A 21,783-nucleotide genomic window follows, 5' to 3' on the forward strand; every position below is an offset into this window, starting at 1 on the left:
TCAGCCTCTTTTTAGGTTCAAATCCTTACCAAACTTTGGAATTGTGGCACTCTTTTTTGTACAAAAAGAGCTGGGGGTGACAGAAACTGGAGGCAGTTTGCCCTTCCAGGGGCAGGTTTTGTTTAGGTTTTCACAACATGAGAATGGAACCAGTATTTGCACTTGAAAACCAAATCCCACACTAAAAATCACAATGTTTTTATTTTGGGGGCTGGAACAGAAAGTGTCTCCTCATGGACAGATCTACCTGTGTACAGCAGAGGATTTTTTAAAGAATTTTAAAGCATTCCCTAACCCTTCCACTTTCCACTGCCTGCAGCTTTTCCCATCAGAGCTGTGATTTTGCACAGCCGTTCCTATAAACGGCAGGGTTTCTGAAACATCACCTTGCTCTGCAAAAACACACAGAACTAATTCTGCTGAAAGAAACTAACACAGATTTAAATAAATAAATAAATAAATAAATAAGAAGTTGTCTATCATATTTTCCTTAAACAAAAAGCCAATATTTCCCATTTTTTCCATTCCTCATGGTCATGTGAATGTCACCTCCCAGATGCCCCAGCACATCCATCCAGGGCTTTCTCTGTGCCTCTCCAGATTCCTCCACATCTCATTTCATAGACAATTCTGATAACTAAAGTATTTCTACCCTCACCAAATCCTTCCTTAAAAAAACATCCACAGGGATGCTCTTCCAGAATAATCCTTTTCCTTAAGGTAAAGCAAACAGCCACATAACTCAGAGTTTTCCCTTCTGCAGGTACCAGGAAAGAAAGTTCTTTCACACAGAGGATGTGTTTTCTTTAGTAAAAACTTTATTTTTAGACACAGTGGACACAGAGGATATTAATTTTCTTTACTAAAACTACATGGTTCTTGCCGTGCAGAATTCCTTTTCCCAGCAATAGCATCTTTTCTCCTAAAATCTGAAAAATCTGTACAAAAATGCTTTTGGAAACAGCATTATGCAGAATGCTTAAAAGAGGGGGGGGGAAGGCCAGTTTTTTCCCACCAACAAGCAATGGTGGGATAATTAATGCATACCAAAGTGTCAACTGTCCATAGGGGAAGAAGAAAAGCCCAGGCATTCCACACAGCCCACTGCTCCTGAAGGGGATGTAAAAGGGAAGAGATTTCCAGCCCCTGATGACACTCCCAGTGTCTTGATCACTCAGCTGTTGCAGACTTTGATGCTTCACAAAATGCCACTGGGCTATATCATTAACTCCTTTGCAATTCCTTTTAATTTTCAAGCTGCCTTTCTCTTCATGACGATTTAAGGAAAAAAAAAATTAAAGGGGGTTGTGCTTGGGTTTTTTAACCATCCCCATTGCCTGTCACAGTTCAAACAATGTCCAATTTAGGCATGGTTTCTTCGGGATCGGTACCAACTTCCTGCACAGGAGCAGTTGTTTGATCCCCTTTCTCCTCGTTAACATCAAAACCTGCCCGTGCTGTTCATGTTTTATGACACATCAAAGGAAAACACTGAGTATGAACAGTCAGCTTTTATCAGCTTTTATCAGCAAATCCTACTCTTTCCATTCTAACAGTCGGGCTTCTCTCTTAAGAGCAAGAATCACTACTGGGTCACTCTCAAATCAGATTTTACTCTATCACCCAAAACTTTTGACTCCCTGCAATGCTGCGAAGGAAAGGAAACAGTCCCACCAACAAGCAGTGAGAGGAATTTTCAGCTGAAGAACTAAGACCATTCTTTAGGGTATTATTACAAAACAACCCCTTTACAGTCATGTTCTTCATACTCATGGGGCACATAACTTTTCCTCCTTTGCCAGATATCTGTGAGGGCAGCTTCACCAGCCAGCAGAACCACAGAGACAAGCATTGCTGTGATTGCTGTCAAAAGTAGAGCTGGGGAAGTGTTCTGTTCCTCAGGCGTGATGTGAGAAAAGAAGTAATTGCGGTGTTAGAACCTGCCAGTGGAACTGCCGCCCTGTCATCCACATCACAACTCCCAAAGGTCTTCCTGACTTGGTGGGTAAAATCCAAATTGAGAGCTGGCTCTTTCCTCTTTGCTTTAATGCTTGTAAGTGCAAAATTGTTCTCCTCAGAAGCAAATTGTCAGCTGTTCTACTCTAGATAAAGGATGTGTCACCTGAAACCCAGGTACCAGGAGTGTGCTGCTCTCCATAGCTCCACATCTCTCTGCGGGAGCCACTCTGAGAGCCTCCCACGCAGTGACAACTTTGGATGAGAGGCTGAAGGCTAAATCTGTAACGTCAATGAGCTTATAAAGAGAGGAGTTCAGCTGTTCCCAGGAGCAGGAACAGGATTCCACCATCAGAGCCTTACTGGAAGGAGAATGCAGACCCAAAAACCTCATTCACCCTAAAGAATCCGAGCTACTTCCCTGGGTCTCAGACATGCAAGCTGTGGTGAAGGAGTCAAGAGGACAAACATCACACACGCTGTCCTTGGGGTTTGTTCCTGGAAGGGAGAAGCCCACAGGATTTCTCTCTGCGCCTCTGGCTAAGGGGAGTTCAGCACAGTCTTTGAGACCCAGTGATTCCTGCATAAACCCTTCACCACAGCCAGCAGCTCACACAATTCTGCATTTCACGCAAGGAAAAAGCATAAAGTGCTCTTGGCCGCATCACACTCGGTGCCCACAGGGCACAGCCATAGCTCCAATGGCGCGACCAACAGCACAGCGCGGACCTCGGGGCAACACAAGGACCGGGCCCCTGAGGCCAGTTCCCCATGGCCCCTGAGGTGGTTTCCCCTCACGGCAACCGAGGTTGTTTTCCCTTCACGGTCTGTGAGGCGGGTCCCTCATGGCGGGTCCCTCATGGCTGGTCCCTCATGGCGGGTCCCTCATGGCAGGTCCTTCATGGCGGGTCCCTCATGGCAGGTCCCTCACAGTGGGTCCCTCACAGTGGGTCCCTCATGGTGGGTCCCTCATGGCGGGTCTCTCATGGCGGGTCCCTCACTGTGGGTCCCTCACGGCGGGTCCCTCACGGTGGGTCCCTCATGGCGGGTCTCTCATGGCGGGTCCCTCACAGTGGGTCCCTCATGGTGGGTCCCTCACTGTGGCTCTCTCATGGCTGGTCCCTCACGGCGGGTCTCTCATGGCAGGTCCCTCACAGTGGGTCCCTCATGGTGGGTCCCTCACAGCGGGTCCCTCACGGTGGGTCCCTCACGGTGGGTCCCTCATGGCGGGTCTCTCATGGCGGGTCCCTCACGGTGGGTCCCTCACGGTGGGTCCCTCACTGTGGGTCCCTCATGGTGGGTCCCTCATGGCGGGTCCCTCACAGTGGGTCCCCCACGGTGGGTCCCTCATGGTGGGTCCCTCATGGTGGGTCCCTCATGGCAGGTCCCTCACGGTGGGTCTCTCATGGCAGGTCCCTCACAGCGGGTCCCTCACGGCGGGTCTCTCATGGCGGGTCCCTCACTGTGGGTCTCTCATGGCAGGTCCCTCATGGCAGGTCCCTCATGGCGGGTCTCTCATGGTGGGTCCCTCACAGTGGGTCCCTCATGGCGGGTCCCTCATGGTGGGTCCCTCATGGCGGGTCTCTCATGGCGGGTCCCTCACAGTGGGTCCCTCACAGCGGGTCCCTCATGGTGGGTCCCTCACGGCAGGTCCCTCACGGTCAGTCTCTCATGGCGGGTCCTTCACTGTGGGTCTCTCATGGCGGGTCCCTCACGGCCGGTCCCTCACTGTGGGTCTCTCATGGTGGGTCCCTCATGGCGGGTCTCTCATGGCGGGTCCCTCATGGCGGGTCTCTCATGGCAGGTCCCTCACGGCGGGTCCCTCATGGCCCCTCAGCTGGTTCCCTCACGGCCCCTGAGGCCGTTCCCTCACGGTCACTGGTCTCCCCACTCACCATCCTCATGGTGCCCAGGCAGGGGTCCCCGCAGGACGCAAAAGAGAAAGGAGGCACGGAGGAAGGCGTCGGGAAGGGAACGGGATGGGAAGGGAATCGGAAGCCGCCGGGCTGTGCGGCTCGGATTCCCTCGGCGCTTCCCGACCTCCTGGCCGGGCACAGCGGGGAAGGCTTTGGCAGGGAGGGAACTATGCCCAAAGTCAGTAAAATACCTCAAATTGAGCCAAACCAACCCCTCAAAGCCTGACAAACCCCTCAAATCGTGTCAAACCCCTCAAAACCTGACAAACCCTTCAAAGACTGACAAACCCCTCGAATTGTGTCAAACCCCTCAAAACCTGACAAACCCTTCAAAGACTGACAAACCCCTCGAATTGTGTCAAACCCCTCAAAACCTGACAAACGCTTCAAAGCCTGACAAATCCCTCAAATTGTGTCAAACCCCTCAAAAGCTGACAAACCCCTTAAATCATGGCAACCCCCTCAAAACCTGACAAACCCCTCAAAACCTGGCACAAACCCACCCCTCAAAACCTGGCACAAACCCACCCCTCAAAACCTGGCAAACCAAGCCCTCAAATCCTGGTAGAAGCCCCTCTAAACCTGGCACAAACCAACCCTTCAAAACTCGGCTTAGGGGCTAAGTCTGTGAACAAATTGTGTGGAAGAAGGACTCAGGTTCTGGGCAGGTGCAGGACATTTCTGCTCAGGTCAGGGGTTTGGGGACAGGAGGGGCAGTGACTGAGGAAATGCTCAGTAGGATTCTGCAGGAATCTGTGTGACAGGAACATTCCTTGAGGTTTGGGGTGACTCACATGGTGGGATTAATGAGAATATACGGAGTAAACATGAATAGGAGATCCTTGAGCTTCACAAAAAACCCTTTTCTTCAGAATGACATTAACCTTTCCCAGGGGTGCAAGTGGCTGCACATTGTTCGGATGGAGAGACCCACACAGAAGTTGCACACAAATGCATTTTATTTCTCTCTACACACACAGAGACGCATACACAGTATGCAGGTGAGCCGTAGGGCAGCCCCAACACTGGGAAAAACACCATCCACCAGGAATTCAACCACTCAATACAGATAAAAATCATTATTATAATGAAAATGCTAAAAAAAGCATAGCTTACACCCAAAATGTATAACATTGACAAATCAAGCCTGTTACCTACTACTTTTCTTTAACATAAAGCAATAACATACTCTTTTTCTAAATTGAAAAAAGCATCAAATAGTAGAAATATTCCACATATTTTCCTAACTCCTGGTCATCCCTCACACTGTATATACAGGACTATGAAAGGGCTATGGGGGGGAAATCCAAACCAAAACCAAACCCGTTTTTGACGCCGCACAACCGATAAGCAAACAGAGGGAAATATTTTAACCAAGCGTGCATGAACCAAAGGGAATAAATTTATCCTCCAGAGTGACTGAGCCAACCAGAGTTGTCAGTCAAGCCAGAGCAGAGCTGATGGCTCTTACTGGGAATATTAGAGAAAATCTCCTACAGCAATTCCTGTCCATCACAGCTGTAACATTTACAAACTCCCTCCTTCATTCTGAAGACGTTGCCCCTGCCCGGGCAGCACTGCACCAGTGCCTACACAACTTCAACACTAAACAGAACACCTCAACTTTTGCCAGAGGATCCCAAAAAAAGTCAAAAGCATGGCATTCTCTCATACATAAATAAAACACGGGGGGAAACAAAATTCCCTACAGGAGAGAGGATCAGAGCTGGACTATCAGATGCAGTCAGATCCTTCCTCTGGACTGTCACAGGTCCGTGCAGTGAGGACTCCCCCGACTACCAGGGCCTCCAGAGAGGGCTGCTGTCCTTTGGAGACACTTGTTTCAGGGCACCGGCATTCCCAGCGGAGAAGGAGACCTCTGGAGCAGCTGACTGGCTCTTCTGGAAGTGGCTTAAAAGTTTGGTCTGTGTTTCAGTTCGGACTTTGTGGAGAGAGAGGAAATAGAAAGCTTCTTGCAAACACCTGGAATAGCCCTCTCGGAAGTCAAACTGGGAGCTTTTATGGAAGGACCCTGCTGCTAGAGAAGGGAAGAAAAGAGGGAGAGGAAGAAAGAATAGTTTAGAACAGTAGTTCATGGCTCGAGATTCATACAGCAGTCACAGATTTGCAGTAAAATGGAGACTGGAAGAAAACTCAATACTTACTCTTCATCTGCAGCTGACTCTGCTGCTTCAGGTAGCTGACAGTCATCTCCAGGATGTCGGCTTTCTCCAGCTTGGAGTTGGGCTGGTGCCGCTGGAACTCCTTCTCCAGGAGCAGTTTCAGCTGCTCGATGCTGCTGTTAATCCGGTCCCGGCGCATTTTCTCCACCACCGGCTTCCTCAGCTGTAAAAAGCAAAGGAAAAGAGATCTGTTATTAAAGGATCCTCTCCCTGACACTTTGCAGGGCTGTTTGTTGCCCACCACTGCTCCTAAAACAGAGTGAGGCAAGGTCTCAGCTGGTGTAAACTGCTCTGCTATGCCTGCACTTACTTTGTTTTTCTCCTTTGGTGTCAGCAGGTTGTCGGGCTCCAAGAAAACGGTGCTGGGAGCCATCTGTCCTGAGCAGAGAGGTCTTGGAGTGGAATCCAGGAGAAACGTGTAGCTGGAAGCTGCCTGTGCCCGATATTTATACTGTCCAAGCTCGGGGCGAGCGTGTGGGTCTGCGGCTCGGTGGCGTTTCCCACACTCGCCAGCCAATCCGGGCCATGGGCAGCACAATGGGAGAAGCAGCTATTCTTGCATGCTCCAGTGGCAGTGAATAGCCCGCGGATAATGACCTTCTCCCAGATGAGCAGGTGGGGAGTGCGTGCTCCCTGAAAGGCTGGGATCAGAGTTACGTGTCAGGAGCTGGGAAAGAGCTGCCCTTCAACGGGAAAGGCTGCTGACTAATGCCGCGGATCAATAGCATTCCAGGGGCAGCCCGGGGTTCACATGCGGGAGGAGGAAGGAGGAGGAGGTAGGAGGAGGTCAGCTGGCGATGGCGGGTATGCTGCTCCCCAGAGCGCGCCCAGGCACACGCTGCAGCAGGCACAAGGCACACGCCAGCGGCTCCTGGCGACCAGAAATTCCTCAAATCCACTAACCTGCTTTCCACAGAGAGCCACCTGTGGTTCTGCCACAGCTTTGCCCATGGGAAGCAGAAAATGGCTTTCCTGTTTTGGCTTGCTGCAAATAAAAACATTAAGTACACACAATTATTGAAAACATTTTCTGGTTTGATCCTTGTTCCCTTCCCACAGCATCTTATGCAGCCCTTTAGAAAACTGTCAAGCCAAGTCATAAGTGTTTCTTGTTTCTGTTTCTAAATAGCTGCAGGATGATACTTGGGGAGAAGGGTCTTGGAATTGTTGTGGGATCAATTCGGTATCATATCCTGCCTCCCCAAAACACATTTTACTCTAATTATTTTCATTTAGTCTATAAACAAAGGAAAACTGGGTGCAGAAGAGATTTATGTCCTCATAAACTTAATAGAAATCAAATTCCTTATTCCTCGTTATCCTCCCCTGCGCCAGTTGCTGTGTTTGATGCACAGCCTGCGCTCAGAAGGTGCCTGCAGCTGGGAGAGCTGACAGTCTCAGACTAAAACACAGCCCAGGATTCCTGCTGGAAAACTTGAACCAGATCTGCCAGCAACTTATCCATCAGGTAATGTCAGGGCTTATGTTCGTGGAGCTCTTACTGTAGTGAGTAAATACCACTTGTATTCACATTAATTTATGTATAGGTGTGTTCACCTTTACATTAATGAGTGTGTGTGGTCACACACGGCCTTTAATGCGAACACACACACCCAGGGCACAGGGACACATTTCTCTCTCACACTGCAGCTCATTATTGGTGCACCAGGTAAGACTCCAATGACCTCTTCCAGGCTCTGCTTTTCCATCCCTATTGTGCTGCCCTGAATGGGCTCCCTTCTCTCGGCACAGAGCAGCAGCTGTTGAGCTCCGGGTCTTTTATGTCAAGTTGTGGGAAAGCTTTTGTGACACTGTTTCACATGTTCTCCTCAAAGCCTGTGGATTATCTCTGAGCCCATGTAATGCCACCTCTGAAACCAATCTTGCCCTCTGCGCATCCCTCTTGGGGAGATTCCCTGAAACAGAAAACTCCAGAGCTGGGACTTGTTTCTCCAGCTCATTAATTGAGCACAAGAAGAAGAACAGTACCAGTCCTGTGATGGGCAGGGCAGTTTTGCCAGAGACAATTGCAATTTCCCTCTTGCTGCTTTCATCTGATTCTCCACTCAACACCCAGATAAAAACTACATTAATTCCATGGGAACGCTCATGCCAACCTCACCCTCCTTGCCAACCTCACCCTCCTTGCTCTTGGGAGTGGCTGTGTACTGGCACAGTCAAGGGGTCAGTGCTCAGAATTTCCTCTCCACCAGCATCCAAACTGACCCAGAGCCTGCACCTGAGGAGGCTGAATGCAAAACAATCTTCTGTGGCATTCCACTTTGGTTGGAGAGGCTGGAAGACCGACATACTTTAACTGGGTGTGATAATAATAATTACAATATTCAATATATTATTGGGAGGTGAACATTGCAAAATCTCTCCTGGGCGGAGGAGGTTCCTACATCCTCACTCTGTGTCACACACGGATTTTAAAGAATTGGAAATTAAAATGTATTTAAAACAGCTTTTTATTTTCTCTTTGGTTGCACAAGGTCTAAGGGGAAAAATTACCCAATTACTGACCGAGTTGGAAGACTTACTCAAATTAGATGCTCAATTACCCAAAATAGATGCTCTTCTTTGGCTGGAAATCCTAAAGAAACTGGTAACAAAAATTCCTCCCTATTACAAAGTTTGCAGAGTCTGTGGACTTTACACTAAGAAGAATGAATTTGGAATTACACATCTCCTACTCCAAACACGCACACTACAGAAAGTTCATTAGGATCCCAAAATACTGGATCTGGATGTTTGAAACAAGGCATCAACAACAGCCTTGCCCCAGAATCCCTGCCAGATGTTAGCCCTTTAGAAAGCCTTAAGGATGCTGCTTCTTTCCCAAGTCTGGAGGGATGGTCCCTGCTCCCACTGCTTCCCTCCCAGTCCATGCTGCCCAGATGGCCTTTGGGGAGCAGGGTTTTCCCATTGAACACAAAGCAGAGCCAAGCACCGTTGCTAATGTGGTTTGTAGTTGGGCACACTTCCTTTGTGACAGGAGGGAATGCAGTTAAGGAATGGTGTGGGAAACTCTGGAGTACTCAAACGTCCACAGCCGTATGTTAGTAAGTCATTCAGAAAGGGGAGCAGGGGCAGAGAAGAACTGGGAACAGGAAAGACAGCAAAATGTGGGGTATTTAGCTACTGCCGAGTCCTGCAGAGCATCCTGAGGTGGAAAACAAAATGGGTCCAATCCCAAGAGCCTTACTGGGATCCCCACTGAGGCCAACAGAGAATTTGGACTCCAAGATTCACTCTGCAGATTTGATACCTCTGGAACTATCTCCTAATCTCTTTAAACTTGTAAATACAAATTTCCTCCATGCCTACCTCAGAACTGATCAAAACATAATCAAAAATTTATTTTCTCCTGCCAAATACCAAAATGAAAACCAGGTCTCTTGTTTCCCATTTCTTTCCTCCGCCTGGTAATGCTGGTATAAAACCTGACTGCGTTTTCTTGAAAACCAAACTCAACTGCCACAACCCCACATGGGTCATACAAAGCTCTCACAACAGCCTCGTGGTCCACAGGAATTGCTGCATTTCCTGGGACATATTGAACAGACTGGGGAGTTAAAGAGGCATACAGGGGATGTGGCTCAAAATTCTCAGTGCAACCAAACCCACCTCTGCCACCTTCACTGGTACAATTGGCTTTGGCCTGACTGGTGGATGAGCAAGATTCTGCTCTGCAGCTCCTTTCCCTGTCATTTCCTCCCTGCCCTTCCCTGCTTTTCCTCCTAACCCTACCCTGCATTTCCTCCCTGTCCTTCCCTGTCCTGCTGCTCGACTGCTGCAATTTCTGTCTGCCTGCACAGCTTCCTTCCCTTTTTTCTTCTGTTTTCCTCATGGTTTACTTTCCCTCCATGCAGGTTTTATAATCTGATTTTTCGATCTGTCACTCCTTTCCCCCCTGCCTGTCACAGGCAGATGTGGTTTGAGGACAGGGGTGTTTCAGAGCCCAGCAGCCATGGTGAGTGTGCAATTCCCTCCAGTTTCCCACACCGCTCTCCCATTCAGGGCATTCAGGCGCAGGATAAAGGAAGTGTGCCATGCTACAAGCTGAATTAGAAATGGTGTTTGACTTCCCTTTGTACTGCACAGAAACCTTGCTCTGGGCAGACCATCTGCATAGCCCTCACCGTGGAGAAAACCATTGATCAAGGCCTGTCAGCCCAGCTGGGGGAACTTGGGAAAGTAATTCCTTGTGCCACTTCAGTTCTTTAGGGCTTAACATCTGGCTGGAGGGGGAGGCGACAGTTGATGGTTTAACAGTCTTGCTTCCTTTCAAGTTTGGGATGCTGTTTTGATCCCAGATAAGCCTTTCTGAAATCCTGATTTTAATAACATGGAAAGCATCCAGAAGAGTAGGAATAATGCACTGGCTTTGCATTTTCAAAGTGCTTTACAAATACCAGCTAATGAATTCTCAGCGACCTCCTCCGTGGGTGAGGATGTATTATTAGCAGTGCTTTACAAAGGCGGGAAAATGAGGCTGAGGGGAGAAAACCAAGATTTCAAGATTTCAAACAGCCTACAGGTCGCAGGCTTCTGTGGCCAAGAGGCTGTTTGAGACATCTGGTTTGCAAAAATGCTCAGCACCCACTTTTGTTTTAATTAGCTTTGGCATCTCTGAATGGGGCCAGCTCCTTTGCTTGTGGGAGGACTTGGATTTCTAGGCTGGACCACACTCACAGCCATGCACCACCCAGATAAGCAGAAAGTTCTCCTTTGCCCTCAAGTTCAGCAGTAGGGTTTATAAATATTATTTAAGTGTTATTTATAATTTTTTCTAAGCCCACAAAATGGCTGGAAAGGAAGGTAAACTCAAATCCCCAATTAGGAAATACTTATTGTTGTGTTCAACAGAAAATAACTCCATCTCTCCAGAAAGTAAACCAGGTCTTCATTTGCTTATTCTTACTTCTGCAGATGTGCAGCTGTGCTCAGTCCCTGGGCAAGTCTGTCTGTCAGCACGGTGGAATTCTGCTCAGCTGCTTCTCAGCAGGCATGGTTATCCAGGGACTGGGGCTCCTCAGGGAGGAGATGCAGTGTGCCCTGAATTCCCTTGGACTCCCAAGGGAATATGAGGAAATCTGACAATGTGCTTTGCCCTGTGGATGGATTTGAGGGCACCCAATCCTGCCCATGGCCTGGCAGCTCTTGTGTGCTCCCCTATGCCAGTCCTTTCCTGGCTCAGGACCTTCTGAAAAACCCTTCTTGTTTTTATTGGACACCATCTCTTCATTCTGCTGCCAGCTGAGCGTGGCAAAGATGTCTCCAAAACCCACCTGCCAGACACTTTCCCCGGGCACACATCCATTGTGCTCTGCAGCTGGTGACTGACAGCTGCCAAGCACAAGAAAATGGGCTCCAGTGGGAGCTTACACCCCAAAACTCGCCCCAAAACTCACCTTAAAACTCAGGCCGAGCTCAAGGGAAGGCGAACAATCCACTGGGGCATAAGGGAGAGTCAGCTTCAGGTTATAGACTTGCTCCCAAGGCAGGGACAGTCAAACAGGGCTCAGGGGGCACCCAGGAAGCCTGTGGTTCTTATCTCCCACCACGGCCCTCTCTGGCCTCTGAGTGATTAAATATCTGCCCCATGCAGATGGGATTAATTGCTGCTCCTGTCAGGGGAGAGGCGCCTGCCCTCCTGTCTGGCACCGGCACACCATTCCCCTCTCGTTAATGACAGTAAGTGGTTGCTGGGGCCAGACTTGAGAAGCCACATTCCCTATTCCCAACCTGCTCTGCTGAAATATCCTCTCTGCAGGATACCTGCTCCCTGCCAAAAGCTCGGCAGCACTGTTTGCTGAGTCTTGTGACTTTTATCAGGAGACTCATAATATATAGGGCCTTCAGCAGGAATTCACATCCAAGCCTCATAATTCTATAAAGAGAGAAAATTCTATCAATCCGGTAAAAAAAAATCCATCAAAATGCTTATATTTTTATTGGAAGCATCAAATTGTTTTTGTTAGACCTCTGTGATGTTCAGCCTATTTCTTGGTTCATCAAAGCCCAAATTTTGACATTTGAAAGGCTGGCAGCACTGTCAGACCTGCAGAGGTGCGGAGCCCATTGTCAGAGCTGAATGCCACCATCTCCAAAAAAACCCACCCAGAACCAGGCAATGACAGAAATGCACGAACCCAGCAGCTTCTGTTTGCTGCCCTCACTGCACTGTCAGTGACAGGCTGTTCCCTTCCTTGGCCAGGGCAGGGGACAGGACAGGTGGGGAATTCCAGAGGACCTCAGGGAGCTCCCAGCAAACTCAGCACTATCCGGGGAGCTTGGGAGAAACCTCCAACCCTGGAGGAAACCTCCAAACCTCCAAACCTCCAAGCTGGCAGCACGTGGGAGATCCCTCAGCCCCATCCCCATAAGAGATGGGGAACAGCAGCATTTCCAAAACCCCTGGCAACTCAGCACTGAGCGCCGCGAGCCCCGGGAAGGAGCAGAAGGATACATGGCGCGGTGGTTTTATCCGGGTTTGGAAGGAGGAGGGTGGTAAACGCAGAACATGGTGGCTCCCGCCAAGCCTGCTCCCAGGGCAATGTGTTCCTTTGAGACATAATTGATCCCTGCCATCAGGCACCAGCCTGCTCTCCCCCAGGGTCAGCGCTTTCCCACATCCAACCCCATTATCCCACAGACCATGCCTTTTGTACAACACACTCCAGCTATTCATGTGCAAAGCAGCTGTAATCCCCAGACCTTTCAGAGTCAATATACCAGGAAATAATAAATCCCTCTTGTGCACTCTTGAATATGCCGAGAGGTGACTTGTGGGAATTCCAGTCGGGCAGAAAAATAATAAATTCTCCTTAATTTTTAATTATTTGTGATACTCACTGTAGAAGGACTGTGTCATTGGGGCATGACTACTTGGGGGTCACCACACAAGCAGCTATAGAAATTGCTTTTGCCTCTAACAACCTAAAAATGCAGATCAAGTTGTTTCAGATGTTTCTTAATGATCAAAGTCCACTTTCCTTCACTCAGGCACCTGGGAATGGCAGCATATTAAACATTCTGGATCTGAAGAAAACCTAATTAAAGAAGGTTAAATCTGTGAAGAATGTGCTTTACAGTATTAAGACCCCTTTTGGAGTGGGTTCTGATGTCTCAAGGAGGCAAGATAAGGCCACGTTAATAACATTTAATGGAATATTTCATATAACAGTTCTAATAACAACATAACCTTTTCCCCTGGCAGAGGCAGATTTCTCTCGACTCCCACTCCATTGGTTCACATGCAGAGTTATGATCCCCCTGTGGGAACAGAAGCCAGTCCTGAATAACAAGTTTTACATGGTTATTTCTTTATATATTGCCTTCCAGCCAAACAATTCTTATACTATTTTCTGTGTAGAATGTCATGTCACTGAAAGACCCCACGCAGAGCATGATAGGCAGGATTGGGGTTAGGGCTGGGGTTAAGGTTAGGGGCAGGGTTAGGGCCAGGGTTAGGGCTGGGAGAAGGGATCTTCATCTGAGACACCAACGGAAGCAGTGGCTCCTCAATTAAGAACTGTCAGAGGTTCATCAGGGGTCACCTCAACCAGTTCCTTGTCTTTTCACACCTTGGCCAAGAACCTCCAGGGAAAACGTTTTGAGAACATGAAGGTGATGAAGGGATGTGATAACACAGCAGGGATCCACGGTAATGAAATCTGTGAATCTTAAACATTACACCAGGTCCATGCAGCAGTGACTACAGACCCAGCAGTTTACCAGGGTTCATCATTTTGAATAGCATTAAATGATAATATTTCCCACTCAGGTGTGTCTGCCTGCAACACTGGCAGTGTTATCACTGCTGTGTCCCTCAGTGGTGCTGCCACCTGCACACTCCCCATTAAACTGAGATCAGAGCTGGTTTGATCCTGACCTCCCTCCATTTCCCTGGGTAAAAAAGCTTTCCCAGCACTGCTCTCAAGAGACAGGGAGAAAAGAAACGCTGCTGCAAGACAGGGAGGAGAGGCCCTCTCAGCACCCCCAGTGCTGCTGCTCCTCCACTCTGCTCCCTGAGGTGTTCCCAGGTGATGCCAGGAAAGCACAAGGGCCACGGGAGCCCCATCCCTGCCTCTCAGCACAGGCACAGGTCAGCTCCCAGTTCCAAGAGGGCTCTGCGGAAGAGTTCAGCACCACTCTCCCATTTCCCACAGTAGAACAAACCAGAGCCCCAGGACAGCCAGAGCTGCAGCTCAGCTCAGCATTCCTGCAGCCGACCCTGCATGAGCCAGTGTCCCTGCCCCTTGTCACCCCTTTCTCCTGGTGCACACAGATCCTGGAGAAGCCTCTGGATGGTGAAACGTGCCCGTTTCAGCCTTCCTGGGTGAAAAAGCCGCAGAGTTCATGGTGCCCAACAGAAGCACAGCTCCACAAAGGGGTTATTAGCGCCAGGCTGTGTGGGTTTGGATTTCTCTGCCTTTCCCATACTCTTCCCCCATTGATAACATTTCTTGCTGGGACAATAGAAGTGTGCCTTGCAACTACTCCCGACATTAGTGACGGTGCTTGAGCCTGAATGATTTAAAGGGAAAGAATCCAGCTCCCAAAAGACCATCTGGCTATCAGTTCTAATACAGCAATAAAGGTCAGGGCTTCTCAGGAGTTGGGAAAAAGATGGGTTTTGACACTGAAGGGTCTTCAGCCAGCTTGGTCCATGCCTACCTGTCAGCTCCTGGCTGCAAGGTCTGCCAGCATGGCTCCCCTACTAGGAAAGGGATAACCTGGGATACCAGCTCCTGGAGGAAGGCCAGCCAGAGAGCACAGGAAAAGAGGCGACACCTCATTAAAGCTGGCAGAAGCTGGGACATGGTCTCTGAGCTGTGCCTTATTTTGTATCATAATCCTTTGACTGCTTCAAAGTGTTCATGAGATGTCTTGTCTCCTGGCTTTCCCACAACACGGGGGATAAAGGGCTCCAAGGACAACATCTGCCCTTCACAAAGAGCTGAGTCCATTCAGGCCGCTACAATGAGTCCCATGTCGCTGCCTATTGCAGTGACACCTCCCTCCTTCCTGTCAACTGCCCCTTACCCTCGGGCTTCATTGCAGCATTTCCAAGCAAGAAATTCTTTGCCTTTCTTACCTCACTGCACATTTCCCTCCTCCCTTGCCGTGCCCAGATGCTCAGAGGAGGAGCTCACCTCTGCCTGGGGCACCCCGGGCTGGACCCACACATGGCAGGATGCAGCACAGCTTTCCCCAGGTAGCTCCTGGGTTATTTTTGGGCTGCCTCAAGGGCTGTACCCAAGCAGATATTTTACTCATGACAAAAAATCTGAGCGGACCTCCAGTGCCTCGCAGCTTTTTTCTTTTTCTTGCCTTTACCACAAAAGGAATGGTTGCTTAATTCATCCCGGTGTTTCCATGCAGGTACAATCAAGCAGCACATTTTCCAGATAAGAACATAGAGTGGCAATGACATGCTGAGGGTTAGACAGTGTGGCAAGTACATGGCGTCTGAGATCTGACATTCAGAACACTCACCAGGGCCAGGCTGCAGCGAGGCCAGGTCAGAACCAAGCACACCTGAAACCCCAGCAAGAAGCAGAACCAACCTCCTTGCTGAGGGCCAAAGACAGGCTTCGGCTGCTAAATCCCATTCATGGCCCACCTCTGGTTTTCCAAAACTTCCCAGGATTCTGGGCTGAGGCTCATGCTATCCTTTAGCCCACCTTAATCATCATTCCTGAAAATGTCTCTATGGAAGAGGCGGGTGAGAAAAAGGAAAAGCAAGAGCTACAGGGGTGGCTCTGCATGGCTCAGCTCTGCTGGGAGGTGTGGGCTGTCCTTAGTGGGGGCAATGGGAACAGTGATGCAATGGCACCACAGATCCTGGTGTGTTATGGGGAAGAGAGGAAGCGGGGTTTCAATTCTCTAGTTATTCTCACTGTTGGTCTAACAACCTTTTAGAAATATCCAGCAGAGAGACCTGTGGTCACACTTCGGGTCACCCATCCAAGTGCAACGACTGCATGGACGCACACACAGAGCTCCCCCAGGCTCTGGGAAGGGCAGAGATGTCCCTGGGGCTGTTGATTTGAACCCTAGCAGTGCTGTCCTCCCTTTCCCACCTTCCCCCAAAAGCGTGCCTCCTCCACGCCACCACCGTGCCAGGCACATGCGGCGCCCGAGGAATGCCATTGATCCCAGCCCAACCAGCTGGAGGGCCAGTGCTTTCCCAGCTCCCCACGCCGCACACTCCACCAGCAGCGTGGGCAGAAGGTTATTCTCCCCGGGGGCATTGGCAATCAATGTACCATGCACTAATGGATGCTTCCTCTATTGTCCCGCTGCGGGCCTGGATTGGCTGCGGGGCTGTGGGAAACACCGGCGATCCCGACACTCACGTATCTGCCCCGGCTCCCCGCGTATAAATAGAGGCAGTTGGGAGCTGCCAAAGCATCGCCTCACGCTCGGCACAGCAGCTGGCCGGGGTCTGTGCCCAGGGCTGAGCGCTTGGAATGGCTCCCAGCAATGCTCTCATGGTCCACATGGAGGAGAAGCTGCTGCCAAAGGAAAAGAATAAAGTAAGGAGAGCCCCGGAGGGGATTGGAAAGGCTGGGCTGCCCCTAGCAAATAAATATAACGTGGGAGAAGAGGGGGAAGTGATCTGGGGTAAAGCAAATATGTCAAATAGAGATAAGGGGGGGTTATATAGATTTTTAGAAATCAAAATGGGTGGGGAATGGGTAGGCAGCATCACACAGCTCTCCTGCAAAAAAAAAAAAAAAAAACAAAATCATTTTGAACATGGGTGTATCAGGGCATCAGAGGGGAAATTGGGTCAGGTCTCACAAAATCCCTAACGATCTGCTCTGTCTCTCACAGCTGAGGAAGCCGGTGGTGGAGAAAATGCGCCGGGACCGGATTAACAGCAGCATCGAGCAGCTGAAACTGCTCCTGGAGAAGGAGTTCCAGCGGCACCAGCCCAACTCCAAGCTGGAGAAAGCCGACATCCTGGAAGTGGCTGTCAGCTACCTGAAGCAGCAGAGCCAGCTGCAGGACCAAAAAAGTGAGTGCAGAGCAGGTATTGCACACCTGGACCTGCTCCCAGGGCTGTGCCCTCCCCGACAGCCCGAGGCAAGCAGGGGCTGGAGCATCCCAGCCCCAAGCACAGGAAAGTCACTGCCCCATGTTTCAGTCGTGATTTTAACCCTCTGCATTTGCTCTTCTTTTTCTTTCAGCATTCATCCACAAGAACCCAGAGCAGGACTTTAACAGCGGGTACCTGCGGTGCCTCAAGGAAGCGATGCACTTTCTGTCCTACTACGAGCCCAAGAAGGAGACCCAGGTCCAGCTCATCAAGCACTTCTGCAAGGCTCAGCTGGGTGCAGATGCCTCGTACTCTCCAGCTCTGCGTGCCTCCCCCGTGTCTCCCTGCGTGTTTCCCAGAAAACAGCCTGCCCAGAAGAGCGTGGCTGCCGCTCCGACCATCTGGAGGCCCTGGTAGACCCGCTGAGCTTCATTCCCACGTTTTGCTACAAAAAACTAGAGGGACCTGTGGTTTATTAGTTCCTCTTGGAAGTAGGAAACATTGCTTTCCAAAGGCGGGAGGAGGGGACGGTTATTGTTTTTCTGTCACCAGAAATGAGGGTCGCTGGGTGGTTTCCCTTCATAGTGAAGGACTGTGGGTATATCTTGCAGCAAATTTGTTGCTTTTGTTGGTGGCTCCTGGCCAAAGACCAGAACGAGTTCTGTGGTGATTTAGAGAGCAAGTGCCCTTTGGTTTCCATCGCAGGCTGCTGAGCCTGTGGCTGTCAGAGGAAATCTTTCTGCTGACTGCCTGGGTCACAGGTTCAAGTGCTCCATTGTCTCTAGATAATGTATTGACCTTCCTCAAGAAGGAGCCCTTCGGAGAATGTATTTTGTATCATAAAGAGAGGATTGAGCCTTTCCCGTTTGAGTGAAAGATGTTATTAAGAAATGCTGATTCTTCTGAAGCTCCTCTGCTATTTTTAGTATCCTTCTTACAGAAAGTTGTGATGATCACAGAGAGCTCTAGGGACAATTCTCTTCATGTCACTTTGTGCTGCTCTCATTTGAGGGATAATTGGTGCCTTTTGTAAAGGAAATACCTCTGCTATACCTTAAGGAAAAGGGGAAGGAAGGGAGGCAATAAGTACTTTATAATCATTCACTGAGCATGCTAAGGAGCTTAAAAAGCTTTTATAAAGTTGTTATGTATTCATCCTGTGTGATGTTCAACTTCACTGTACAATATAATAAAAACGGTTTTAGACATTAATGCTCTGCTTTGGAATGATTAAAAGGGCTGACACTGCTGGACTGGGTGCATGCAGACCCTCCTGCACTGGGGAAGCCATCAGGACGTGTCAGTTCTGAGCCCTTCACTCCAATACATGAAATATGTCTGTGAAATCCCTTTGGCAGAACAGGATTTCAGATCCTGTAAGGAAGCAACCTCTGGGAAAATCATCAAAAATCAAAATGGAAGTGAAATTGCAGTGAGGTGCTGAGAAGTGTCAGCCTTTCAGATTTAACAGCAATCTATTCAGCCTCCAACAAATCACTCATTCCGCAGCCACTTCATTTCCCCCACTAATTTTTCCACCAAGCTGAGATCAGCCTTGTGCTTTCTGCCTGTTTGGGAGGGAGTATTGTGCAAATTTCCCAATAACTTCCAAAGAGTCTGGAAGCAGCTTGGGGATCTTTGGAACTACCTGCAATGGGGTGAACTAATTTTCGCTGTCTTAATTTTATGACACAAATTCTGCTAGGCTCCCTTTACTGAAGTGAAATTAGCCCACATATGGCTAAAAGTATAATTAGAGACTGAGGAAGCATTTCCTCTCCTAAATGATTTCCTTTTATTTTACCTTCACTTTAAAATAAATCTGCACAAATAATCAGTTCACAAAACTATTCTCTAACCCCAGTAATTCACTGATTTGCGTTCATGGCTGGGAACGCTCTCCTTCTTCCAGAGATACGGGAGCTGCACAAAACACATTTGGTCAACAATCCAACTTTCCTTGAGAGAGGTGCCCTCGAAAAGCTGCATTTTAAGCACACAGGGTTTGCTCCCAAACAAAAGGAAACACTGAATACCTGATCTTGTCAAAAGCGAGGAGCAACCTGAGATCCGCTCCGCTGACAGATCAAACTGCATCTGACACTGAACCTGCCCAGTCCTTGTGTGGTTTGTGGTGAAATCCTCTGTTAGCCACACAGAAAGGCCCCAAAAGCCCCCAAAAGTGTCAGGGATGTGCTGCTCTGCCTCATTTTGGGCCATGGATCGTTTAGGTTCTTAATTATGTGGGCTGAGTGCTCTTCACCTCTCTGCTGGTGCAGTACAAGGTGGGCTTGGTACAGGTCTCTACCGGTGCTCCAGATTTGTTCCTCCTAACGAACTGCTAAATAATTCACGAGAGATATTTTTAGGTTTCATGGTTGCTTAGCGAGCTTGAAGAAGTCACTTCAACCTCGCTGTGCTCAACTTGTCCTTGTCAATTAGCGCAGGCTTCTGAATCCCAGAGAAACTCCAGCTGTTGTCCATGCCTGTGGGGTTTTAAATCAAGCCGAATCAGGGCAGTTTGGGGGAGCTCAGGCTCAGCTGGAGTGCCATGTGCCCCGAAGCCCACCCCAGCCCCGTGTGCACCGCTGGGAGCAGAGCCACACGTGGCACGGAACAGGCTGCTGCTCCTCTGGGGATGGGATTCCCCCCAAGGAGCCCACGGCTGAGGGTCACAGCTGGCAGCACTGCTGCAGCTCGTGTAAGAAAGAGTGTAAGGAGGGGAAACGCTGAATGCCTCCCTGGGCAGTGGGAAGGGACTAAACCCCACCGGAAAAGCTGCTTTTTTGTGGTCCGAGGAGTCAGATCCACCCTGGTGCAAAGTGCTCCCCTTCTGCTTTTCATCAAGCACAGAGACTTGCTCCTCTGGGCTTTAATTTACCAATTACCCCAGAGCTAAAAGCCAGACCCCCGGCCTGCCCAGCCCCCCCCCCCCCCGCACAGCAAAGGTTATGTTTACAATTTATTAATTATTATCACTTCTCATAATTGAGCGCAAAGCTTCTTACGGCTCCTGCGGCCCCTGGGGTGACTCTCCCCTGCTCCCAACACATTCCCACCCTTAGGGAAGATGTTGTTTATTATGCTGATCCCACAGCTCAAGAATACTCTCCTGACAAAGCCCCTATTAACCTCAGAGTGTGGGCCTGAGTTTCTTGGAGTTTCCCACACTTTCTTCCCTATTTAGGGCATTCAGAGGCCCACAAAGGAAGCGTGCCTCACAACAGCCCACATTAGTGACGCTTTTTGGCTCCGCATTGTGAGGACCAGCAATTCCTGTCCCGATGGACCATCTGGAGAGCTATTTTCCCAAGGAGCACATTGATCGATCAGTATTATTCGAAGGCCCTTTTAAAACTTGGGAACGTTATGCTCTTTGACACTAAATAGGTGTCTCAAGAGGGGTTGTCAGAAAGATTTTAAACCATTTAAGGAAGGCATGGGGAAGAAAAAAAACCCACTAAAAATCGTAATTATTTCTTTTAAAACGCCATCAATGGCATCTGGGAGACAGACTGGCATGAATGTAGGAAATGGACTTAGATAAAAGTGCTCTAAAATGGGTGCAAGCCATCGAGTGGTGTGCTGGAAGCACAGCCACAGAGGCACAAGGCACTGCTTTCTAAATCTGTGTGACACAGACAGGGAAATTCTGGGTTTCCACACGCTTTGCTGATAGCCCACCCTCTTCCAGACCTGTTGCTCCATTGCAGCACACTGAGTTCCCCTCCACGGAAAATTATGGATCAGGTGGGCTAAGAAAGCTGTCAGTTGGTATTACAAGCAGTAGCAGCTTTTGTGCACACTCTGTGTGGAGTAAATCTCCACCTGGGCTGAAACCACCACCCGTAAACCAGGAGCAGAAAGGCCCAGTAGCAATTCCTCGGGGGCGGAGGTCCTCCAGCTGCTCTGATTTATGGATTGTCATGGACACCAACCTATAAATGACAGTCTTGGGGTGGTTGGATCCTTTCCTGGATCCCCTCTGGTTGTTCCTCAACTCACAACAATCCCACAGGTCCCCACCACAGCTCAGGGTCACCGGGAGCAGCTCCAGTTGGAGATGATGAACTTGGGAAAAGTCAGGAGGTGATGAACTTGGGAAAAGCCAGGGCTCCTGCTTGGCATTGCAGAGCTGTAAGGACAGACAGGGACAGCCCATGGCAGGCTGTGATTTTGGAAACAGCATTTTCATGATGCCACTCAGGATTTGATGCGGTTTACAGAGCCAGCAGCCTCTGCCCACAGCATCTCCAGATCTCACATCCCCCTCCAAAAAAGGGAATTATTGTGTCCCGTTGTTCAGCCAACTCCGTGTTTGGCAATTTTGGGGATTTGTCTCTTTTAATCCTTCATTCCCAAACCAGGGAAAATCTGAGCCAACTTTCTGGCTCCGCAGCAACAGTCCAAGGCACAAATTCCTCCCAAGGACAGGGAGCACAGGGACAAGGATTTGGAGCACAAACTCGTTTCAGGGGGACAGACTGCTACACTAAAGCAGGATTTTTTTAAAAGACCAAACTGAGCAAACTACTTAGAGATTTTAACAAAGACTGAATGGACTTCCTACAGCTGAAGGTGATTTTTCCTTACCAAAATCCTTGCAGGAAGTGCCCTCTGCACTCCAGAAGGAATATACTGTAGGGACAGCCCAAGCCTAGACAGTTTATTA

The 21,783-nt window shown here is 49.3% G+C and overlaps 2 protein-coding genes across 3 annotated transcripts; one reads left to right on the plus strand and one right to left on the minus strand.

Moving 5' to 3' along the window:
- Positions 1-4,813: 4,813 nt before the first annotated feature.
- Positions 4,814-6,620, minus strand: LOC120762332 (transcription factor HES-5-like). 2 transcript variants are annotated; one of them, XM_040084644.2, is made up of 3 exons: positions 6,366-6,620; positions 6,038-6,218; positions 4,814-5,907 (listed from the first exon to the last, which is right to left on the minus strand). In XM_040084644.2, the coding sequence occupies exons 1-3, from the start codon at positions 6,426-6,428 to the stop codon at positions 5,669-5,671; spliced, it is 483 nt and encodes a 160-aa protein (XP_039940578.1). In that variant the 5' UTR covers positions 6,429-6,620; the 3' UTR covers positions 4,814-5,668. The 2 variants fall into 2 exon arrangements, with proteins under 2 accessions (XP_039940578.1, XP_039940577.1); XM_040084643.2 differs by having other exon boundaries at positions 4,814-5,910.
- Positions 6,621-16,490: 9,870 nt separating this feature from the next.
- Positions 16,491-18,323, plus strand: LOC120762339 (transcription factor HES-5-like). Its single transcript, XM_040084659.2, has 3 exons — positions 16,491-16,605; positions 16,907-17,084; positions 17,260-18,323. Exons 1-3 carry the CDS (start codon positions 16,540-16,542, stop codon positions 17,526-17,528), a joined length of 513 nt encoding a protein of 170 aa, XP_039940593.1. The 5' UTR covers positions 16,491-16,539; the 3' UTR covers positions 17,529-18,323.
- Positions 18,324-21,783: the final 3,460 nt, after the last annotated feature.

This window comes from Hirundo rustica, chromosome 22, assembly GCF_015227805.2.
Source record: "Hirundo rustica isolate bHirRus1 chromosome 22, bHirRus1.pri.v3, whole genome shotgun sequence".
Lineage (NCBI taxonomy): Eukaryota > Metazoa > Chordata > Aves > Passeriformes > Hirundinidae > Hirundo > Hirundo rustica.

What these genes read in the sequence shown, in the direction of transcription:
- LOC120762332 (XM_040084643.2), bottom strand. Translation starts at nt 6,428, where the DNA reads ATGGCTCCCAGCACCGTTTTCTTGGAGCCCGACAACCTGCTGACACCA. An exon ending in CACCAAAGGAGAAAAACAAA is followed by an intron (nt 6,219 to 6,365) that starts GTAAGTGCAGGC and finishes TGCTTTTTACAG; the next exon opens with CTGAGGAAGCCGGTGGTGGA. An exon ending in GAGTCAGCTGCAGATGAAGA is followed by an intron (nt 5,911 to 6,037) that starts GTAAGTATTGAG and finishes TCCCTTCTCTAG; the next exon opens with CAGCAGGGTCCTTCCATAAA.
- LOC120762339 (XM_040084659.2), top strand. Translation starts at nt 16,540, where the DNA reads ATGGCTCCCAGCAATGCTCTCATGGTCCACATGGAGGAGAAGCTGCTG. An exon ending in TGCCAAAGGAAAAGAATAAA is followed by an intron (nt 16,606 to 16,906) that starts GTAAGGAGAGCC and finishes TGTCTCTCACAG; the next exon opens with CTGAGGAAGCCGGTGGTGGA. An exon ending in GCAGAGCCAGCTGCAGGACC is followed by an intron (nt 17,085 to 17,259) that starts AAAAAAGTGAGT and finishes TTCTTTTTCTTT; the next exon opens with CAGCATTCATCCACAAGAAC.